The 17554-nt window shown below is 33.9% G+C and overlaps 1 protein-coding gene and 1 long non-coding RNA gene across 2 annotated transcripts; one reads left to right on the forward strand and one right to left on the reverse strand.

Annotated features, from left to right (window-relative positions):
• The first annotated feature begins 2121 nt into the window (after positions 1-2121).
• On the forward strand, positions 2122-5246 carry LOC135838317 (uncharacterized). Its single transcript, XR_010557367.1, has 3 exons — positions 2122-2455; positions 4701-4830; positions 4919-5246. It is a non-coding gene; the product is annotated as an uncharacterized LOC135838317 (long non-coding RNA).
• Positions 5247-5551: 305 nt separating this feature from the next.
• Usp15-31 (Ubiquitin specific protease 15/31) lies at positions 5552-16875 on the reverse strand. The gene is made up of 11 exons (XM_065353755.1): positions 15500-16875; positions 15187-15423; positions 14969-15107; positions 14625-14769; positions 10217-10525; positions 10029-10134; positions 9770-9942; positions 9462-9685; positions 9151-9378; positions 8974-9062; positions 5552-6328 (listed from the first exon to the last, which is right to left on the reverse strand). Exons 1-11 carry the CDS (start codon positions 16340-16342, stop codon positions 6263-6265), a joined length of 2559 nt encoding a protein of 852 aa, XP_065209827.1. The 5' UTR covers positions 16343-16875; the 3' UTR covers positions 5552-6262.
• Positions 16876-17554: the final 679 nt, after the last annotated feature.

Below are 17554 nucleotides of genomic sequence, written 5' to 3' on the forward strand. Positions count from 1 at the left end.
TATCGTAAACCTAATATTTTCGGAGTAAATAGCAAAAAACGTGAATCGCAACCGGTTTTAGCGCCCTAAAAAAATTAGCTCCAGGGTTAGGAGGGTCGATTTTTTTTTTTTGGTAGTTCAGGGGGTTCATCTGAACACATTCCCGAAGAAAAAATTAATGTGCCAATTTTTTTCCTTTTTGCCCTCGCTTTTTTACGTTATTTTCCCACTCCATTAAATTTAATTGGTCAATTTTTTTCATGCAATTTTTTGTCCATTTTCTGTTTTCTTCTTCATTTTTCCATTTCAAAAATTTAAATAATTAGCTCTGATTTAAACAAATAAGTTATAATTTTTTCAAATTTTTTCTATAAATCATATATTTTGATTTTTTCACTTAATTTCAATTGGTTTTAAAAATAAGAAAAAATGAAAATCACAATGTATTACATTAAAAATGGCGAGAAAAAATTTAAAAACCAAAAACCAAATTACGGAGATGAAAAACCATAACCAACCCTCAAAAACAAATAACCAAATAATATGAATTTCATGATTTAACAGGACCATACTAATTAACTAGGCATTTATGTATTTTTCGACCAAATTGTGATCCATAACCAATCAATAACCAAAAACAAAAATCATTTCGTTCATCAGCCCAGAGAATTTGAGGGAAACAATGAAAGTACACCCTCAAAAAACTAGAAAAAAGTGAGAAAAATTCTTGCTTTTGAATTTTTGAATTTTTACAATAATTTTAATTTGTTTTGTGTTTTTTTTTCATATTACTATTTTTTAATTTTTTTTCATTCATTTATAAGTAGTTGAAAAAGGTATCGCTCCTGCCAGAAATTTACAAAAGGAACACTTGGTTCAACAAAAATTGAGAAAAAGTATAATTTTTTGCCAATAATGCTCAAGAAATTGTCGAGGTCTTGCTTTTCTAACCTAACCTAACTAAAGATTCTGCTTATTGCCAAAGTGGTCAAAACTTGCTTTTTTTGCAAATTTTTGGCAAAAAAAAAGTCCCGCTTTTCAAAAATTTACAAAAATGTTCGCTTCTTAGAACATTGCTTGCATTTTTGCAGAAAATTCCAAAGTACTACATGTCTTACTTTAATACTTCGAAATTCTCGCTTTTTTGATCAAAATTCCAAAAAAAAAAAAAAGAGTCCCTTTTTTGTCCATAATTTTCAATGCCATAAAGTTTTGTTTCTTGCTAAAATTGTCAATAGTGTTTCTTTTTGCAAAAAAATAAAAATTTGAAAAAATTCATTTTTTTTCAAAAAAATTTCGGAGTTGGAAAAAATCAATTTTTTAAACAAAAAAAAATTGTTTAAAATTTTATAAAATGATCAAAAATTAAAACAATGGAAAAGTTTTTATGTTTAAAACATGTTTTTTAAAATAAAACGCAAAGAGAATTAAGTTCAAACAAATAAATTGGAAATTTTCTATTTTCATCTGTTATACCTATATTTACCTACAATAAATAAATTATCAAAACATAAAAAAGTGACTGAAAATTTTGAAAAAAAACAAATTAGTTCGTATTAAAAAAATAACAGTTTTGAACACCACCTTGTTTAAAAAACGTCCAAACTCTAAAAAATGTCAAAAAGTTTCCATTTTTTAAAAACAATTTGTCCAAAGTGTAGTCTTTTTGTCGAAAATTGTTTTAAAAAAGTCAAAATCTTGCATTTTGCCAAAATTACTGCTATTTTTTTTTTGCTTGGTTTCGACTCCTAATTACCTACTAGGGTGGGCCACTTATGTCTTCTCCTTTTTTTTTTTTTTTTTTGAAGATTATAGGGTGTTTGAGATAAATGGTGTGAAGGTCTGTGTCTGTAGGGCCTCAACAAAACTGTTGGAAAAAATTAAAATTTCGGGACACGGGTCCACAACTTTTACCATCACTTTTCTAATGGTGTTTCAAATTTCAAAATTTACTCTAAAAATCAAAAAAAAAAAAAAAAAAAAAAGTTTTCATAAAAATATATTTTGGCAAACCCAGAATTTTTTCCCCACAACTGCATTCGATTCTAAAACCCAACTAGGAAAAATAAAAAAAAGGGGAAATGCACCTCATCCAACTGCGATTCTGACAAAACAGACTTAGATACTTTGTACTCACGTTCTGTCAGTGATAAGAAAGATCTCTGTAGAAGAAGCTAATTACCGATTTGTCGAGTCCAAGTCCTCTTGTTCTGTCGTTAACGTAGGTTTTCCTTTTATTATCCATTCTTCATTCAAAGTAGACCGTACAATTTTTTTCGATGGCTGGAGTTTTGGCATTTCTCGTTCCACTAGCTGCATTCGTGATCATCGGGGCGGGAGCCGTGCTCTTTATTCAGGCCATCGAACAGAGACCTATGTCTTTGGAGTATGACGACCGAGATGATAAATTCAAACGTGGAGGACGTCCACCATCATCTTCCCCCATCAATCGAAAAAACAGTACTCTGAAACAAAGGTACCTACTCAAATATTTATCAAGCAGTCCGGTCGGACTGCCCCGCCAAGCAAGAAAAAAAAACGAACACAAAAAAAAACAAAAACCGATAATACCAAACGTGATGACAGTCCGGCCACTTACTGCTTATATTCCCTGAACAACTAAGCGTATTTTCGATGATGAATTTCTCGCGAATAAATACACGCACGAATCTGATTTTTTGATATGTTGTTGGCATCAACGAGAGCTTTAATTTGGTATGCTTACAAACTTTCTACGGTAAAAAATGATGTAGACTGGAATACCCAAAGTTAGCATTTTGGGGTAATTTTTGAAATCACCAATCTTCGTGTCAAGAGAAAACTACTGAACCAATTCAAGTCAAATTTTGTACACTGGTGTAAATTAATGAGTTATTTTTAGATACAACGTCAGTTTTGAAAAAAAATTATTTTTGACCCCCTTTTTCTCAATTTTAAAATTTCTTTCCCCCCTAAAACACCCTCAAAATGAAAATTTTTCGCGGTACCGTAGAAAAGGGTCATCTACATTATATTCGCCATCATTGTGCAAAATTTCAAGCAAATCGGTTCATTTGGAAAGGCTGTAGCCTTGTCAACGGAAATTTAAGCATGAAATTTCGTGATGACTATTTCCATTTTTCATCCTAAACCACCCAAAAAATGAAAATTGTTAGCTGTATCATAAAAAAGGGTAATCTACATCATATTCACTATCAATGTGCAAAATCTCAAGCAAATCGGTTCATTAAGAGAGGCTGTAGCCTTGTCAACGGAAATTTCAGCATGAAAATTCATGACAATTTCCGTTGACAAGGCTACAGCTTCTCCAAATGAACCGATTTGCTTGAAATTTTGCACAGTTGTATTAAATGTGATGCAGATGACCCTTTTTTATGGTACAGCAAACAATTTTCATTTTTAGGGTGGTTGAGGGTGAAAAATAGAAATATTCATGAAATTTCATGCTTAAATTTCCGTTGACAAGGCTACAGCTTCTCCAAATGAACCGATTTGCTTGAAATTTTGCAAAATGATAGCGAATATAATGTAGATGACCCTTTTCTACGGTACAACGAGAAATTTTCATTTTTGGGGGGTTTTATGGGGGAAAGCAATTTTCAAATTGTGAAAAAGGGAGTCAAAAATGATTTTTTTAAAAAACTAACGTTATATTTTTAAATAATACCCTAATTTAAATCACTGTACGAAATTTGACTCATATCAGTTCGGTAGTGTTCTTCTAGTGAGAAACTTTGTGATTTAATCAACAAATTATTCTAAAATTGTTGGTGTACCCGAATTCCCATTAATAATTTATAATAATGTACATTATTAAAAAAAAAAAAAAAAAAAGTCGTGATATCAATCGAAAATACTTTTAAAAAGCAAAAATTCCGCCAACCAAAAAAAAAAAACTTACCTACAAAAAAACAAAAAGAATTGTCAACAAAAATCTGATATTCTCAACGTCTTGGAGTATGTACCCAGATTCGCATTAACAATTTACAATTACAATATGTACACATTAAAAAAAAAAAGTCGTGATATCCATCAAAAATACTTTTAAAAAGCAAATTACCGCCAACCAAAAAAAAAAAAAAAAAAACTTGCAAAAAGAATTGTTAACAAAAATCTGTTCATTAAGTAACTTTAATGAAAAAATTCATGATATCAAAACATCGCCAAGCAATTTTCATTCAGCAGTTGTGATCAGGAATTGATATGGAATTTCAAATTAATTTGGTACTTACTGAAATAAAATATCCATAAGTTTGAGAACTGAATTGAAAAACCGGGCCAAGCGCCGGCGGAATTTATCGGTCCGGTTTTTCAATTCAGTTCTCAAACTTATGGATATTTTATTTCAGTAAGTACCAAATTAATTTGAAATTCCATATCAATTCCTGATCACAACTGCTGAATGAAAATTGCTTGGCGATGTTTTGATATCATGAATTTTTTCATTAAAGTTACTTAATGAACAGATTTTTGTTAACAATTCTTTTTGCAAGTTTTTTTTTTTTTTTTTTTTGGTTGGCGGTAATTTGCTTTTTAAAAGTATTTTTGATGGTTTTGTTATTCTCTTCATAACCTGTGCCATTTTCTTTACCTTATTCGTTCTTCATTTGAAAACATCACCAAATCCATTAACATGGATACTACCGAAGGAGCTATCTGAATCACCCAAGATGTTCCCAAAAGCGTTCAACTAACACAATTCTATCATCTTCTTGTTTCAGGATCACAAATCCGTGTAAAATTTGCGGCGCGAATATTCCGGTGACTGAGTGCAAACTACCGTGTAATCATGAATTTCACGAGAAATGCATCGTTGCTCATTTTAAAAGAAATCAGAATTTTCAGAAAATTGTAAGAACGCGAATAATATTCCTGCAACAACAAAGTAACGATTTAAAAGTAGAACACTGGGTAAAGGAACTGTTATGTTTATTTTCAGGCGAAATGTCCAGCACGTGGTTGTAGTAAAGATTACTCCATTGCGATTTGATTTCTGAAGAGTTTATTTGGAGGAAGATGATCTCGTAGAAGGATCCAATTTGTACATAGTTCGGAGCTCGGTCTTCTAACCAAAGACTGAAACATTCCGCGTTATAATTAGTTATGAATACTTTAATATTCTAGGTACTATATTACTTTCGTAGGCGATGAAAAAACTAAGTTTACGATTGTAAATTAAATTCAATTTTAATTTTTTTTTTTCAAATATTTTTTACACTTTACCAAAATAATTAATAAACTGCCATACTGGGATTATTATTACCAAACTTGTTTTGTACACTGTTGATCTTCTGCATACCTACATTGCCAACTCTTCATCTGCTCGATTGAATATTTTCCCATCAGATGCTCCTTTAGGATATTCTGAAGATTAAACCATCCTAGATCTTGGATCAATCCTACTCTTTTCTATACAACCGCTCAAATCTTCTCAACTCCCCATGCCACCTGAACAAAAAAAAATACAACAGTTATTGATCAAATAACACGATCAATCGACTCGGTAAAAAACACTCACCGATCGCATCACCGAACAGTCAACTCTACGTTGAAGAAAAAAATCAATCGACAAAATAGTGAATAAAATTTATTCGGTTTCAGTTCGAGAGATAAATTTTAAAACATAATTAAACGAATATAAGGCAAAACAGATGAATATCAACGATCAAATTGTATAACAAAGAATACATGAAAAATTAATGACGTTCGCGTGTAGTTTTTTTTCTCATCAATACAACATAACGACTTTTTTTCTTTTTTTTTTTTTTCTTTTTCAAGTTACAAAAATAAAAACAAAATATTTATATTTATCGCAGTAGTGCACATGTACTTACATTATATATATATGAAAAAAATATATATATAATATCGACATAAAATTTAACTCTATACACATTATCATTACAATACAATTATTAGAAAAAAAAAACAAAATAAGAAGAAAAAAAAACACGACTTCGAGACGGTAAAATTATAATACATTATACTGATTTGATTTCTTATTTTGATATCTGCTTCGGCTTGTCTTGATGCTTTTCGAAAATTTTCAACTTACTCGCGAGGTGATTGATGTTCGTATTTTTGAGGCATATAGAACGTGACAACGGTAGGTAGGTAGAGTAGGGTACCTCAAAAATACTGATGAATTTTTCATATTTTTATGATAATTTCACGTTCTACGTTCGCGATTATTCGAACGAATGGTATTTTCAACGACTGATGAGAAGCTGAAATACCTATTCGAAAACTCGATCATGGAATAATAAAACCAACCTCTTCAAGTTTAAGCAGATTCATTGGTTGTTGGAGAATCGGTATTCGAAGGACTTTGCGGGGTAGTAGGTGACGTCTGTATGAAACGAGAAAAAAACGAAAAAGAAAAATTAAATATTTATAATACTGTTACAAAAAAATAATTACACAATTATGTATTATGAAGGCAAAATGTGCAAGAAGGGACTTTTTATACGTACTTCTAATTTTTCTGATTTTTAAAAATTTTCATCCCCAATGTCCTTGATTTTTTATGAAAAAACATTGAAAATTTTAGATCTCTGAATGGAAATAGAGTCGTAAGCCCCTCCCTCCCTCACTCCACTCAAAAATGATGAACAAAAACAATTGTATCAAAGAAGTTTCCACTTTCACATCAAAAATCATAGATTTTTCAAGTAAACAACCTTCCACTCGTTCCTTAAGCTATTTTGGTATACTTGAATTGAGCCCCCAAAAAAACTGAATACATTTTTTTTGAAAACTTTACACTTTTTGAGCCAGAATTCTGTTCAAAAATTTTCAAAAAAAAACATTCCTCAGAACCCCCCCTCCTTCCATCGATTCTGCTGCTTTTGAACGGATCTTTCCTCAAAAAATGAAAATGCAGGCTCACTTTTGTTTTCATTTCGGTTTAAAATACTTTTAAATAAGCCCTCGTTTGTATAGAAAACAGCTTCCTCGGCTTCTCAAACAATATTGGTCCTTTTTAATCCCCACTCCAAAATTTCAAAAAAAAAACAAGAATTTAAATCTATGAAAATATTTTTAAAAATCCTTCATTTAAAAAAAAACTTCAGTCACCAAAAAAGTTTTAAAAAAACCAAAAAGTAACAAAAAATCACAAGAAAGCCAGAACATTTCATTGAAAAATCAAAAAAATGTAAAAACAAGAATTTCTTGGTTAAAAAAATACTTTTTCCAAATTTTTGTCAAAAAAACGAAACTATTTTGGCATTTTTCTGGTAATTTGTGACATGAAATTGAAAATTTTTGGCATCATCTGGCAAAAAAAACCAAGATTTTGACAATTTCAGCAAAAGATAAGTTTTTTCTTTTTGAAAAACAGCAAAACTGCCAACTACGCAATTTTTAGAAAAAAAAAATATTTTCTAGACATTTTTTTTCTAAAGTTACTTTTGGTAAAAAAGTGCAACTTTTTTAGTAATTTTTAGCAAAAAAAGGGGAACCTTTTGGCAACTTTTGGCTTTTTACAGTAAAAAACAAGATTTTTTCAACAATTTAATAAAAAGCAAGAATTTTTGTCAATTTTTGGCAAAAAGCAAAACTTTTTGGAAATTACTGGCAAGACATGACTAGTGCTTTTTTGCAATTTTTTTTAGTAAAAATTGATTTATTTTAGAAAATGCTGACAAAAAGCAAGATGTTGGCACTTTTGACTAAAAATCGAAGCTTTTTGGCGAATTTTGCCAACAGAGCGAGACTTTTAGGCAACCTTTGGTCAAAAAAGTGAGACATTTGAAATTTTCTGCAAGGATCGAAACGTCTTCAAAGAAATTCCTGGCAAAAGACAACACTTTTTGGCAATTTTGACAAAAACAAAATTTTTTGCCAATTTTTGGCAGAAAGCGAAACTTGGAAAATTTTTAGCCAGAGGCTGAAAAGGAGAAAAAGAAGTGTAACCAGTTGGAAAAAATTAAAAAGAGAATACTTTCGTAAATTATTCACATCAACATAATTTTTTCAATTTTATTTTTTTTTTCACTCAAAAAATAGAACTAAAATTTGAAAAAATTGAATTTTCAATTGACCAAAAGTCAACAAGTAACGTATTTCTGGTCAAAACCTTTCTAAACTGAATGAAATAACCTTTCTTCTCTAATTTCGGAGAGCCCTATAGAAGCTGGAGGGGATGGGGGGCGTCGATGACGTTTTTTTTAAAGAGGGTTTTTTGGAGAGAATTCTGACTGGAAATGAAAACAAAAAATCAAAAAATTGATTACGAATTTAAGTTTTTCATATTTTTAAAATTTTTTGTTTCAATTTCAAAGATATTTACCAAAAAAAAATTTGAAGGGAGGGAGGGAGGGAGGGAAGGAGGACCGAGGTGGTTTTCCTTGAGAATAAAATTATTCAGAAAAATTCTGACGAAAATGTGTTTTTTTTTCAATACCGACTAAAATTTGTTGTTTTTTAAAAATTTTATTCAAATTTTGAAGGACTTTACGAGGAGTGCATAATTTTCAAAAAAGCATTACAGATTTCAATCTGTCCTTCTTATTGGATTTATTTCAATTTTGGAGGGCTCCACATATGTTGATGGGGGGGGGGGGGGGGGGTGGAGGGACGATTTTTCTTCATGAAAGGCTCATTTAGATAAATTCTGACTCAGAAATGGTAACGTTCCAAAATTTTTTAACCGAATTCGGATCTATTTGAACTTTTGTAGGCTTCAAACAAGGGAACCAAAATTCAGGAGTTTATTTTTCGTGAAAATAGAAGTATTCAGAAAAAGTCAGATATAAACATGAAACATTTTCGGATAACTTGAGATTTTTTTTGATTTTTTGGGGCTTGGTGGAAAATTCAAAAAAAAATGGAATCCAATGACTTTCCAGTTTCCAGAGTGGAAGCGCAAAAATTCAAAAATTCAAAAAGAGCTATTTTTCTGTAAATTTGGATCCTATTCCTCCCCCCCTCCCCTACCAATAAATTGGGCTTTATGCGCCAAAACTCGATTACTGCCTAAGTTCAGCTCACCTCGTCATTAACAATTCTTTGGTTTGGTTGCAGCGTCGAATAAGCGCGTTCCGATCGATTAGGAAATTCGTTTTTCAATCTTTTATTAGCTGAAAACACGCGAAACAGAATAACTCAATTAATATCTCATATCGAGCATCGCCAAAGCGCTCCAAAACTCAAATGACCGACTCTTACTAGTGGTAATTTCCTCCGACGACCTCGCATGCTTGACTATGGACAGTCGAGATGCCCAATGCTCGGTACTAGACGCTGTGCTCGAACTAGACGACGAAGAAGTTAGTCCTCTTCGCTGATAAAACAATATATACGCCGCCGGAGTAATCAAGGCGTTCTCGGCCACCGGTGTGACTCTAGCATCGTCGAAACAATACCACTGGCCATCGTACGGATTACGACAATAGGCTGTAAAAACGATACGAAACAACGAATTTGATAATTTACTTCCAAAAAAATCTAGGTACGGTGAATCTGAGAGGGCAACTGACCGGTATAATGACCACTCTGTAAATCTTGCCCGTGATGATTACACACCGCGTACAAGTCGTAAGCGTTACTTTCTCGTTTCAGAGATTGTTTACAAGCCGACGGACGCTTCCACGGTGACCACAACGAAGGCGGAGACGAACCTCGGTAACCGGGCGCCAAATGCGGAGTCATATCGAATCCGTACAGAGGGAAATCCACCACCGTTGATAATTTCACAGGCATTCTGTAGTATTTGAACAACAAATAAACGGGCATTAATGAAACAGAATTTCGAAAAAGTTAACTACGATGAGAAATATTTCCAAACCGAGGCGAATTCGACGAGTTTCTGGCGGAGTTCTGCTTGAAACGTTTCATGTGAACGACCAGTATATCGGGCAGAGTCCATAAACCGAGCTGCTTGATGACTTCTTGCTTAAGATTACAATTCGGGCAATGCCAAGCGTCTTCGGCAGCCAATACTTCAGCTTTGGTATACAACTGTGGTGGGAAAAATGCAAAAAAACGCGTTATTTTTTCAAATAATTACTGTAGATGATCGTTTTCGATGAAAAATCGTCACCAACTTTGAAACATTCTTCCAACGTTACGGTCATTCCTTGTTCGGTGGTCAATTTTAGCTGTTTTACGCTGGAATGTTCTTCAATCTGATCGCTATCGTCGGCAATAGTGCTAAAAAAAGGAGACAAAATTGTGAATATAAATTGATAAGAAATTATGATTTTCTCAAACGAGTGAGGTTTTGAATAGGTACCTTTCTTTGGCTTGTAAATCCCATACCAAGACCAACTTCAAGTGAGCTGGTCCGGTATTCGTGAAGAGTCCGATGGCTAAAGCGTTTTCCACCGGTTCGGTGAACAAAGGGTGGTCGACAGTTGGATCCAAGAAGGATAATTCCGGGGCATCTGCCGTATCCGCTACTCGGATGCGGAAAAGAGGTATCTCCTGATCAGTCGTTAGTACGTCATCGTGTAACATCCACGCCATCTCTTTTAGTAATAATTTTTGCAGGTCCACGTACGATGTTTCTCTGCTGATTGGCATCGTGAATGGACTTCCGAACCTGTAAATTGGTAAGAAATAATGTAGAATTATTATTCATTATAATGTTACTGATGAAAAATTTATACAGAGATTACTGCTTAGTTGTTTTGAAATAAACTAAGGATGAAGATATCACAGAAGAACGTCGAACTAAGAAGTTAGAGGGGCAGAATCAGAAAAATAAGTCGAATTTTGTATTTAGCCCTCTAGAAAACCTAATAAACCATACGTCACACGATTTTCTCAATTTTCAGCAATTTTTTTTGGGGGGGGAGAAGAGGGCGTCGGAGAGGCCGAATCATAAAAACAAGGCGATATTCGTGTCCAGCGCCCCCGAAAACCTACCAAACCATATGTCACACGATTTTTTTCATTTTTAAAAAATTGGAAAAATTGGAAGGGGGCAAAGGGGGTGTTGGAAAAGTCAAATCAAAAAACTAAGTCGATATTCGTATTCAGCACTCTCAAAAACATATAAAACGATATGTCACACGATATTTGACATTTTTCCACATTTTGACCAAATTGACCAAATTGATGAGGAGGGGGGGTGGGGGTGAGAATTTTTAATAAAACTGAAAATGACAGATGATGTCATGTGACACATCGTTTGCTACATATTTTGAGGCGCTGAATCCAAATATCAACTCGGTTTTTTGATCTGATCCATCCAACTCCCACCACCAGCACCCCCAATGCGACCCTGAACACGAAAAAAATTCTTGTGTCGAGTGTAGAGATGTGCACTTTTCAGAAAAGTAATTTTGGTGAAATGAAAAGTGAAAAGTTCATTGAAAAGTGTGAAAAGTAAATCGTGTGAGTCTCATTTTAAAGATCTCTGTAAGAGCTTCAAATAGTTCAAATTGATGTATTTTTTACATGTCTAAAACACACAAAAAACAAATCATTTTTTTAACCTACTTAATCGAATAGTGGCAGTTTTGAGCCTTTCTAGAGCCTCTAACATTTTTGGGTTTTTCAGTTTTGAAAAAAATGTTGTGAAAAATATCAAAAATGGGTGCTGAATTGCGAAGGGGGAGGAGTGGAGAGAGTGAAACTTGATATTTGACTTCATCAATGAGGTCAGTGATCTCTGATGAGTAAATTGATTGGTCACTCGCTTTTTTTTATAGTAAAAACTGAAAAGTGAAATGAAAAGTAGGAACTTTTCTTTTCAACTTTTCATTGAAAGAAAAGTACTTTTCACTTTTCACTTTTCACATTGCACATCTCTAGTCGAGTGACACATCATTTTCAAGTTTTTCAGAGCACCAAGTCCGAAAATGGAAGCAGTTTTTCGAACTGGCCCTTTGAACTCTTATCAAAGACACCCCAAATTGGCCTTGCACATAAAACCTATCAAACCAATGTCACACAATTTTTTTCATTTTTAAAAAATTGGAAAAATTGGGAGGGGGCAAAGGGGGTGTTGGAAAGGTCAAATCGAAAAAGCAAGTCGATATTCGTATTCAGCACTCTCGAAAACATGTGAAACGATATGTCACACGATATTCAACATTTTCCCGCATTTTGACCAAAATAATGGGATAAAGGGGGAGGGGGAAGATTTTTACAAAAACTTAAAATAACAGATGATGTCATGTGACATGTGACATATCGTTTGTTGAATATTTTGGGGCGCTGAATCCAAATATCAACTCGGTTTTTTGATCCGACCCTTCCAATCCCCACCATGACCCTGAACATGAAAGAAATTTTCGTGTCAAGTGACACATCATTTTCAGCGCTCCCAAAAACCTAATAAACCATACGTCACACGATTTTTTCAATTTTTAGAAACTTTTGGTGGGGAGGGGGCGTTGGAGGGACCGAATCTGAAAAAAATAAGGCGATATTCGTATTCAGCACCCCCGAAAACAAAAACCTATCAAACCATGCGTCACGCGTCACACAATTTTTTTCATTTTTAAAAAATTGGGAAAATTGTGGGGGTGGGGTGCCAGAGAGGGTGTTGGAAAGGTCAAATCAAAAAACTAAGCCGATATTCGTATTCAGCACTCCCGAAAACATATGAAACAATATGTCACACGATATTTGACATTTTTCAACATTTTGACCCAAATAAGGGGGGGAGGGGGATTTTTTACAAAAAACTTAAAATAACAGATGATGTCATGTGACATATCGTTTGTTACATATTTTGGGGCGCAGAATCCAAATATCAACTCGGTTTTTTGATCCCACCCTTTCAACCCCCACAACGAGCACCCCAATGCGACCCTGAACATGAAAAAAATTCTCGTGTCGAGTGACACATCATTTTCAAGTTTTTCAGAGCAGCGAGTCCGAAAATGTGAGCAGTTTTTCGATCTGGGCCCTTAAACTCCTATCAAAGACACCCCAATTTGGCCTTAGATATGAAAAAAAATCATGATGTCATATGACATATCATTTTCTAGGTTTTCTAGAGCACCGAGTCCGAATATCTACGTAATTTTTTGATGTGATACGTCCAATCCCCTCCACAGACACTCCCACTCTGATCTTAAAAATGAAAAAATCCATAATCTCACACGACAGATCGTCCTTATCAAGTTTTCTAAGGGCACTGGATTGCAATACCTACAATTTTATTTGTGCTTCAAAAAAGCAACTTTAGCAACCAAAAAAAAAGCTGGAAAAAGTAAGTAAGAAGTGATTAAAAAAATTACAAAACACCAGGAAATCACTTCAATAAAAATTAAAAAAAAAAAAAACAGAACTCAACATTTATTTTGAATTTTTTTGATTAAAAAAACGAGACTTTTTAATAATTTATAGAAAGTGACTCAAAAAATGACAAGACACCAGCAAATCATTTCAATAAAAATTGAAAAAAACCTCAACAAATTGATTTATTTTGAATTTTTTTTTTTTTAAATGAGACTTTTTGATAATTTTCAGAAAGTGATTAAAAAAGTGACAAAACAGCAGCAAATTATTTCAATAAAAATTTTTAAAAACAGAACTCAACAAATTAATTTATTTTGATTTTTTTTTTTATCAAAAAAATGAGACTTTCTGATAATTTTTTAAACAACGTGAGAATTTTTGCAACTTTCTGGCGAAAAAGCGAGACTTTTGAACAATTTTTGGAAAAAATCAGGACTTTTTGGAAATCAATCGACAAAAAATAATATACATTTTTTGGCCATTTCTAGCAAAAAAAGCGTAAGCTTTTGGATGGATTTTGAAAAAAAAAGTGAAAATCTTTAATAGCGTAAAAATTTTTTCTAAAAACAGAAATTTTTACAATTTCAGTAAAAATCAACAATCTTTGGGAATTATTGACCAAAAAAAAAATACATTTTTTCGACAAGTGAGATTTTCTTGATTTGGCAATTTTTGGCAAAAAGCAAGATTTCTAGTCAATTATCTGCGAAATTCCGAAAATTTTTGAATTTTTTTTCTAGCAAAAGACAACATTGAACATTTAAGTAAAAAACAGTACGTATTGGCAACTATTGGCAAAAAAATGCGACTATTGAGAAATTTTTGGATAAAAATATGAAAACTTTTTGGAATTTTTAGCAAGAAACGAGTCTATTTCGCAATTTTGACAACATGTGAGATTTTTGGCTATTTTAGGAACAAGCAAAAGGCACAACAAATTTCCTTTTCATGACTTAAGGAGGTGGGGGGGAGGGGGAGGCTTGGATCTAAAAAGTATGAAACGAAGTACGAAGACATGAGAAAAATAACTAAAGAAGAGTCACAATTGGTAAAATCACTGTCTAGATTTTCAAGGACACCGCATCAAATTTCAACATTATTATACTAATTTTCATCGCGAAAATATCGAATCATTTCGCAACCCAGAGGGAATAAAACTGACGTCAGAGTAACCTAAATATAGGAGGAAATCCCGAGAGAAGGCTCGATAGAGAGTGGAAAATTATCGAAATTTGCATTAGATTCGATACGTTTTCAAGCTTCAAGGTAGCCAATCGACAAATTCTCAAGGTTGATTTCGAACTAGACCAGATAAATCTAGCGTGACGAATTTGTCGAGTGTGAGTCTTGGCTTCTGTGTAATCGCGTTCTCGTTCTTATCACCGCAGGAGACGTGTGTGTGTTTCAACAACGATAAGGAAAATAACTCGAAACGTAACACATACCTCGTGCTATTACCCTCGACTACTAGTAAATTCACCCAACACAACAACAAGTAAGCTTCAGATTCATCAGGAGGGTCTCTGGTGTTGGGTAATTCCAGACAATATATGGAGTCCGTTTCTCTGATAGTATTCACAGGTGTGTTATCTGTAAAAAATGAACGATGATTAACCAACGAGTGCCAAAAAAAACAACATGCTCCAAGATCTGGACCACTGCCACAGTCGACTAGACGAAGATCATTATAGATCTACTGTGATTGAAATCCATTCATTAGTATCATCTCAGCCAACGATACTGGGCACTGGTCTCAGGTTATGATGACGTATCGTGATTTTATACGCACCGGAAAACGTTCTATGAAAGCCCTGACTGGTTATTTCGGTAACGAGCATGCTACGTTCGCAGATACCGGTGTAGGAAGATAGTAATTTCCTTAAATCTTTGATTTCATCGTTTATAGGTAGCATTAAACCGAGCTTCACCTGTAAACACATCGTTCGTTAGTGAATTCTGAGCTCGGTTATTACTTTATGAGCTTTCGTTGACGTATCGTTACTTTACCTGTCTCGGTTGCTGCGAGGTATACAAAACGGTAACGTAAATACCGATATGATTCTGCGGTACTGGAACGGAAACGCATAAAAACGGATCAAACGTGTTACTTTGGCGATCACATCTCGGACATGTTACCGATGAGCAAAACTGCGCTTGAAATACCGCATGAACAAAGCTATTATTACAACGTACATGATTGGCTAACGTTTCAGCAGCTACGACGTCCGGTCTACCGAATGAGTTCTGTAATCGATACAAAAATTATCGTAATAAGATGAAATATACACAATGACTGAATTTATATTAACGAGTCACGTACTTTGATAGTTTTATATTTCTTCTTCGTAGCTGTGTTCAAATCTTCGTGCACTTTATCCAGTAACCAGAGTAAGAATTCTTGAGCATCGTGTTGATTATTACCTCTATATTGACTGCCGTATTTATCGACGACTACCTTAAATTGATTCGATATCTCGGGATTGTACTGACAAGACCATATGGACTTCAATAAGACGGCCAGCTGCTCGGTTACTTCTCCTTTGGTACCGTATTTCTTCGAGTTAAGTTTATTCCGGCGACATAAATCCACCTTGTACTGATCCAATACAAAATACTCGGCTAAAATATCCGTATGACTTAAACACTGTAGAATAGCGTTTATAAAACACGTGTTTCCGTGATTCCTCAGTCCAATAACTCCGGGTACTCGGTCGCCTTTAATGAAAGTAGGTCTAATAGGCGGTACACGAACATCGTCGTTGTAAATATCGGACGAAGACAACGACAGCATGTTGTTCTGTTTCGAATCCGAACAATCGTACGAATTATACAACGAATTTTTACTATTCAGGTTGAAATGAGTCATTTTATGAACGACCTTTGTGATCAACTTGTTAATCGAGTTGGAATTCAGGATGTTTAGCTTCTTGGTCGTCGATTTGGTTTGATTGATTTGAACACGTTCCGGTATAGTCGACGAATCGATGTATTTCGATTTACGTTTACTCACTCGACTGCCACCGTTGGTGCAACATTTCTTCAACGAGAACGTACGTTTGAGTTTGACTTCGCTGTCGGCCATCGTGATGACTTCTTGACCGTTGGGTACGACGGTTTCATCTTGCACCGGTTGTAAATTAGCATTGGTTATAAGTTCAGACATGATGAAATACTGGTATCGTTCGAGTACAACGCAAACATATGCATTCGGATGATGCAAGGGTAAATGTACGAGTCGTATTAGTGGTGAGTTGGTGTACGTCTTTTCTAACGGTTATTTTAGTAATGTCAACGCAGATAGTACTAGAGTTTTACTCGTACGAGTTCGTAATGCATATTCACAGATTGATCACAATATACGGTCGATGGTGATGATGGTGGACGACGATGACGGCGACAAAGATGACAAAATAACAAAAACAAAGTGGATTACTTCATCACAACAACAACGACGACGACGACGAATCAACCACATTCCGGCAGCATCAGATCGTACTTACGTTCGTAGTGTTCGAATAACAGACCGATAACGAATTCGATTTCACCTTAATTTGGATCATTGTTTTATTCGAAAATCATCGACACAGTTGCAAATTTAATCTTGAACCGAAATACGAACGTGAAAAAATTTAAAACAGATAACACTCACTTTTTTCTCGAGGAAATCGTAAATCAGCTAAGGTAAAATTCAGAGTTGGCCATCTTGGTACGTGGAATGTAGCTAAATGAATAACGCAGTAGGGCCAACATCTGAAACGATGACGTCAGCTTGGCATCTTCCAATCACAATATCGGATTCGCATTTGTCAATTTTATTTTTTTTAAATAATTAAATTTTAGTTCATTTTTATTTAAAAATTTATATTTCTGAAATTTAAATATCGGTTCGGTTTCTCTGTCATAATATGTACTTAATACCTCATTACCCTCATTATGAGCCATGAGCCTGTAGTGTAGTCCGAATTGGAATTACGAATTACTATATAAAATGAAATTAATGAAATATGAATGAAAGAGGAACTCATTGTAAAAATAAAAATAGCCTTGTCACTTTGAAAAAAAAATGGGGAGGTTCTTTCTCCACTGCATTGTATGGATGGATGCATCAGTATGATATGATAGTCCACTATAAAAGTTTTTCAAAGAGTAACAGGAATTACTCAAGTTGATAGAAAAATCACTTTGAATACACTATACCAATTCATCAGGACTTTACACTCCACAGTCCACAGTGGGTTTTTGTGTCGCTTGTTTTTTATTTTCATTTTGGACAAGGGCTATTTTTGCAATGAGCTCCTCAAAAAACAAAATAATACAACTGCTCAGTGCAAAGGAGGAGAATAAATTACTACACTAACAGAAAATATCTATTCAA

The sequence above is a fragment of the Planococcus citri genome, chromosome 1, assembly GCF_950023065.1.
Source record: "Planococcus citri chromosome 1, ihPlaCitr1.1, whole genome shotgun sequence".
Classification (NCBI taxonomy): domain Eukaryota; kingdom Metazoa; phylum Arthropoda; class Insecta; order Hemiptera; family Pseudococcidae; genus Planococcus; species Planococcus citri.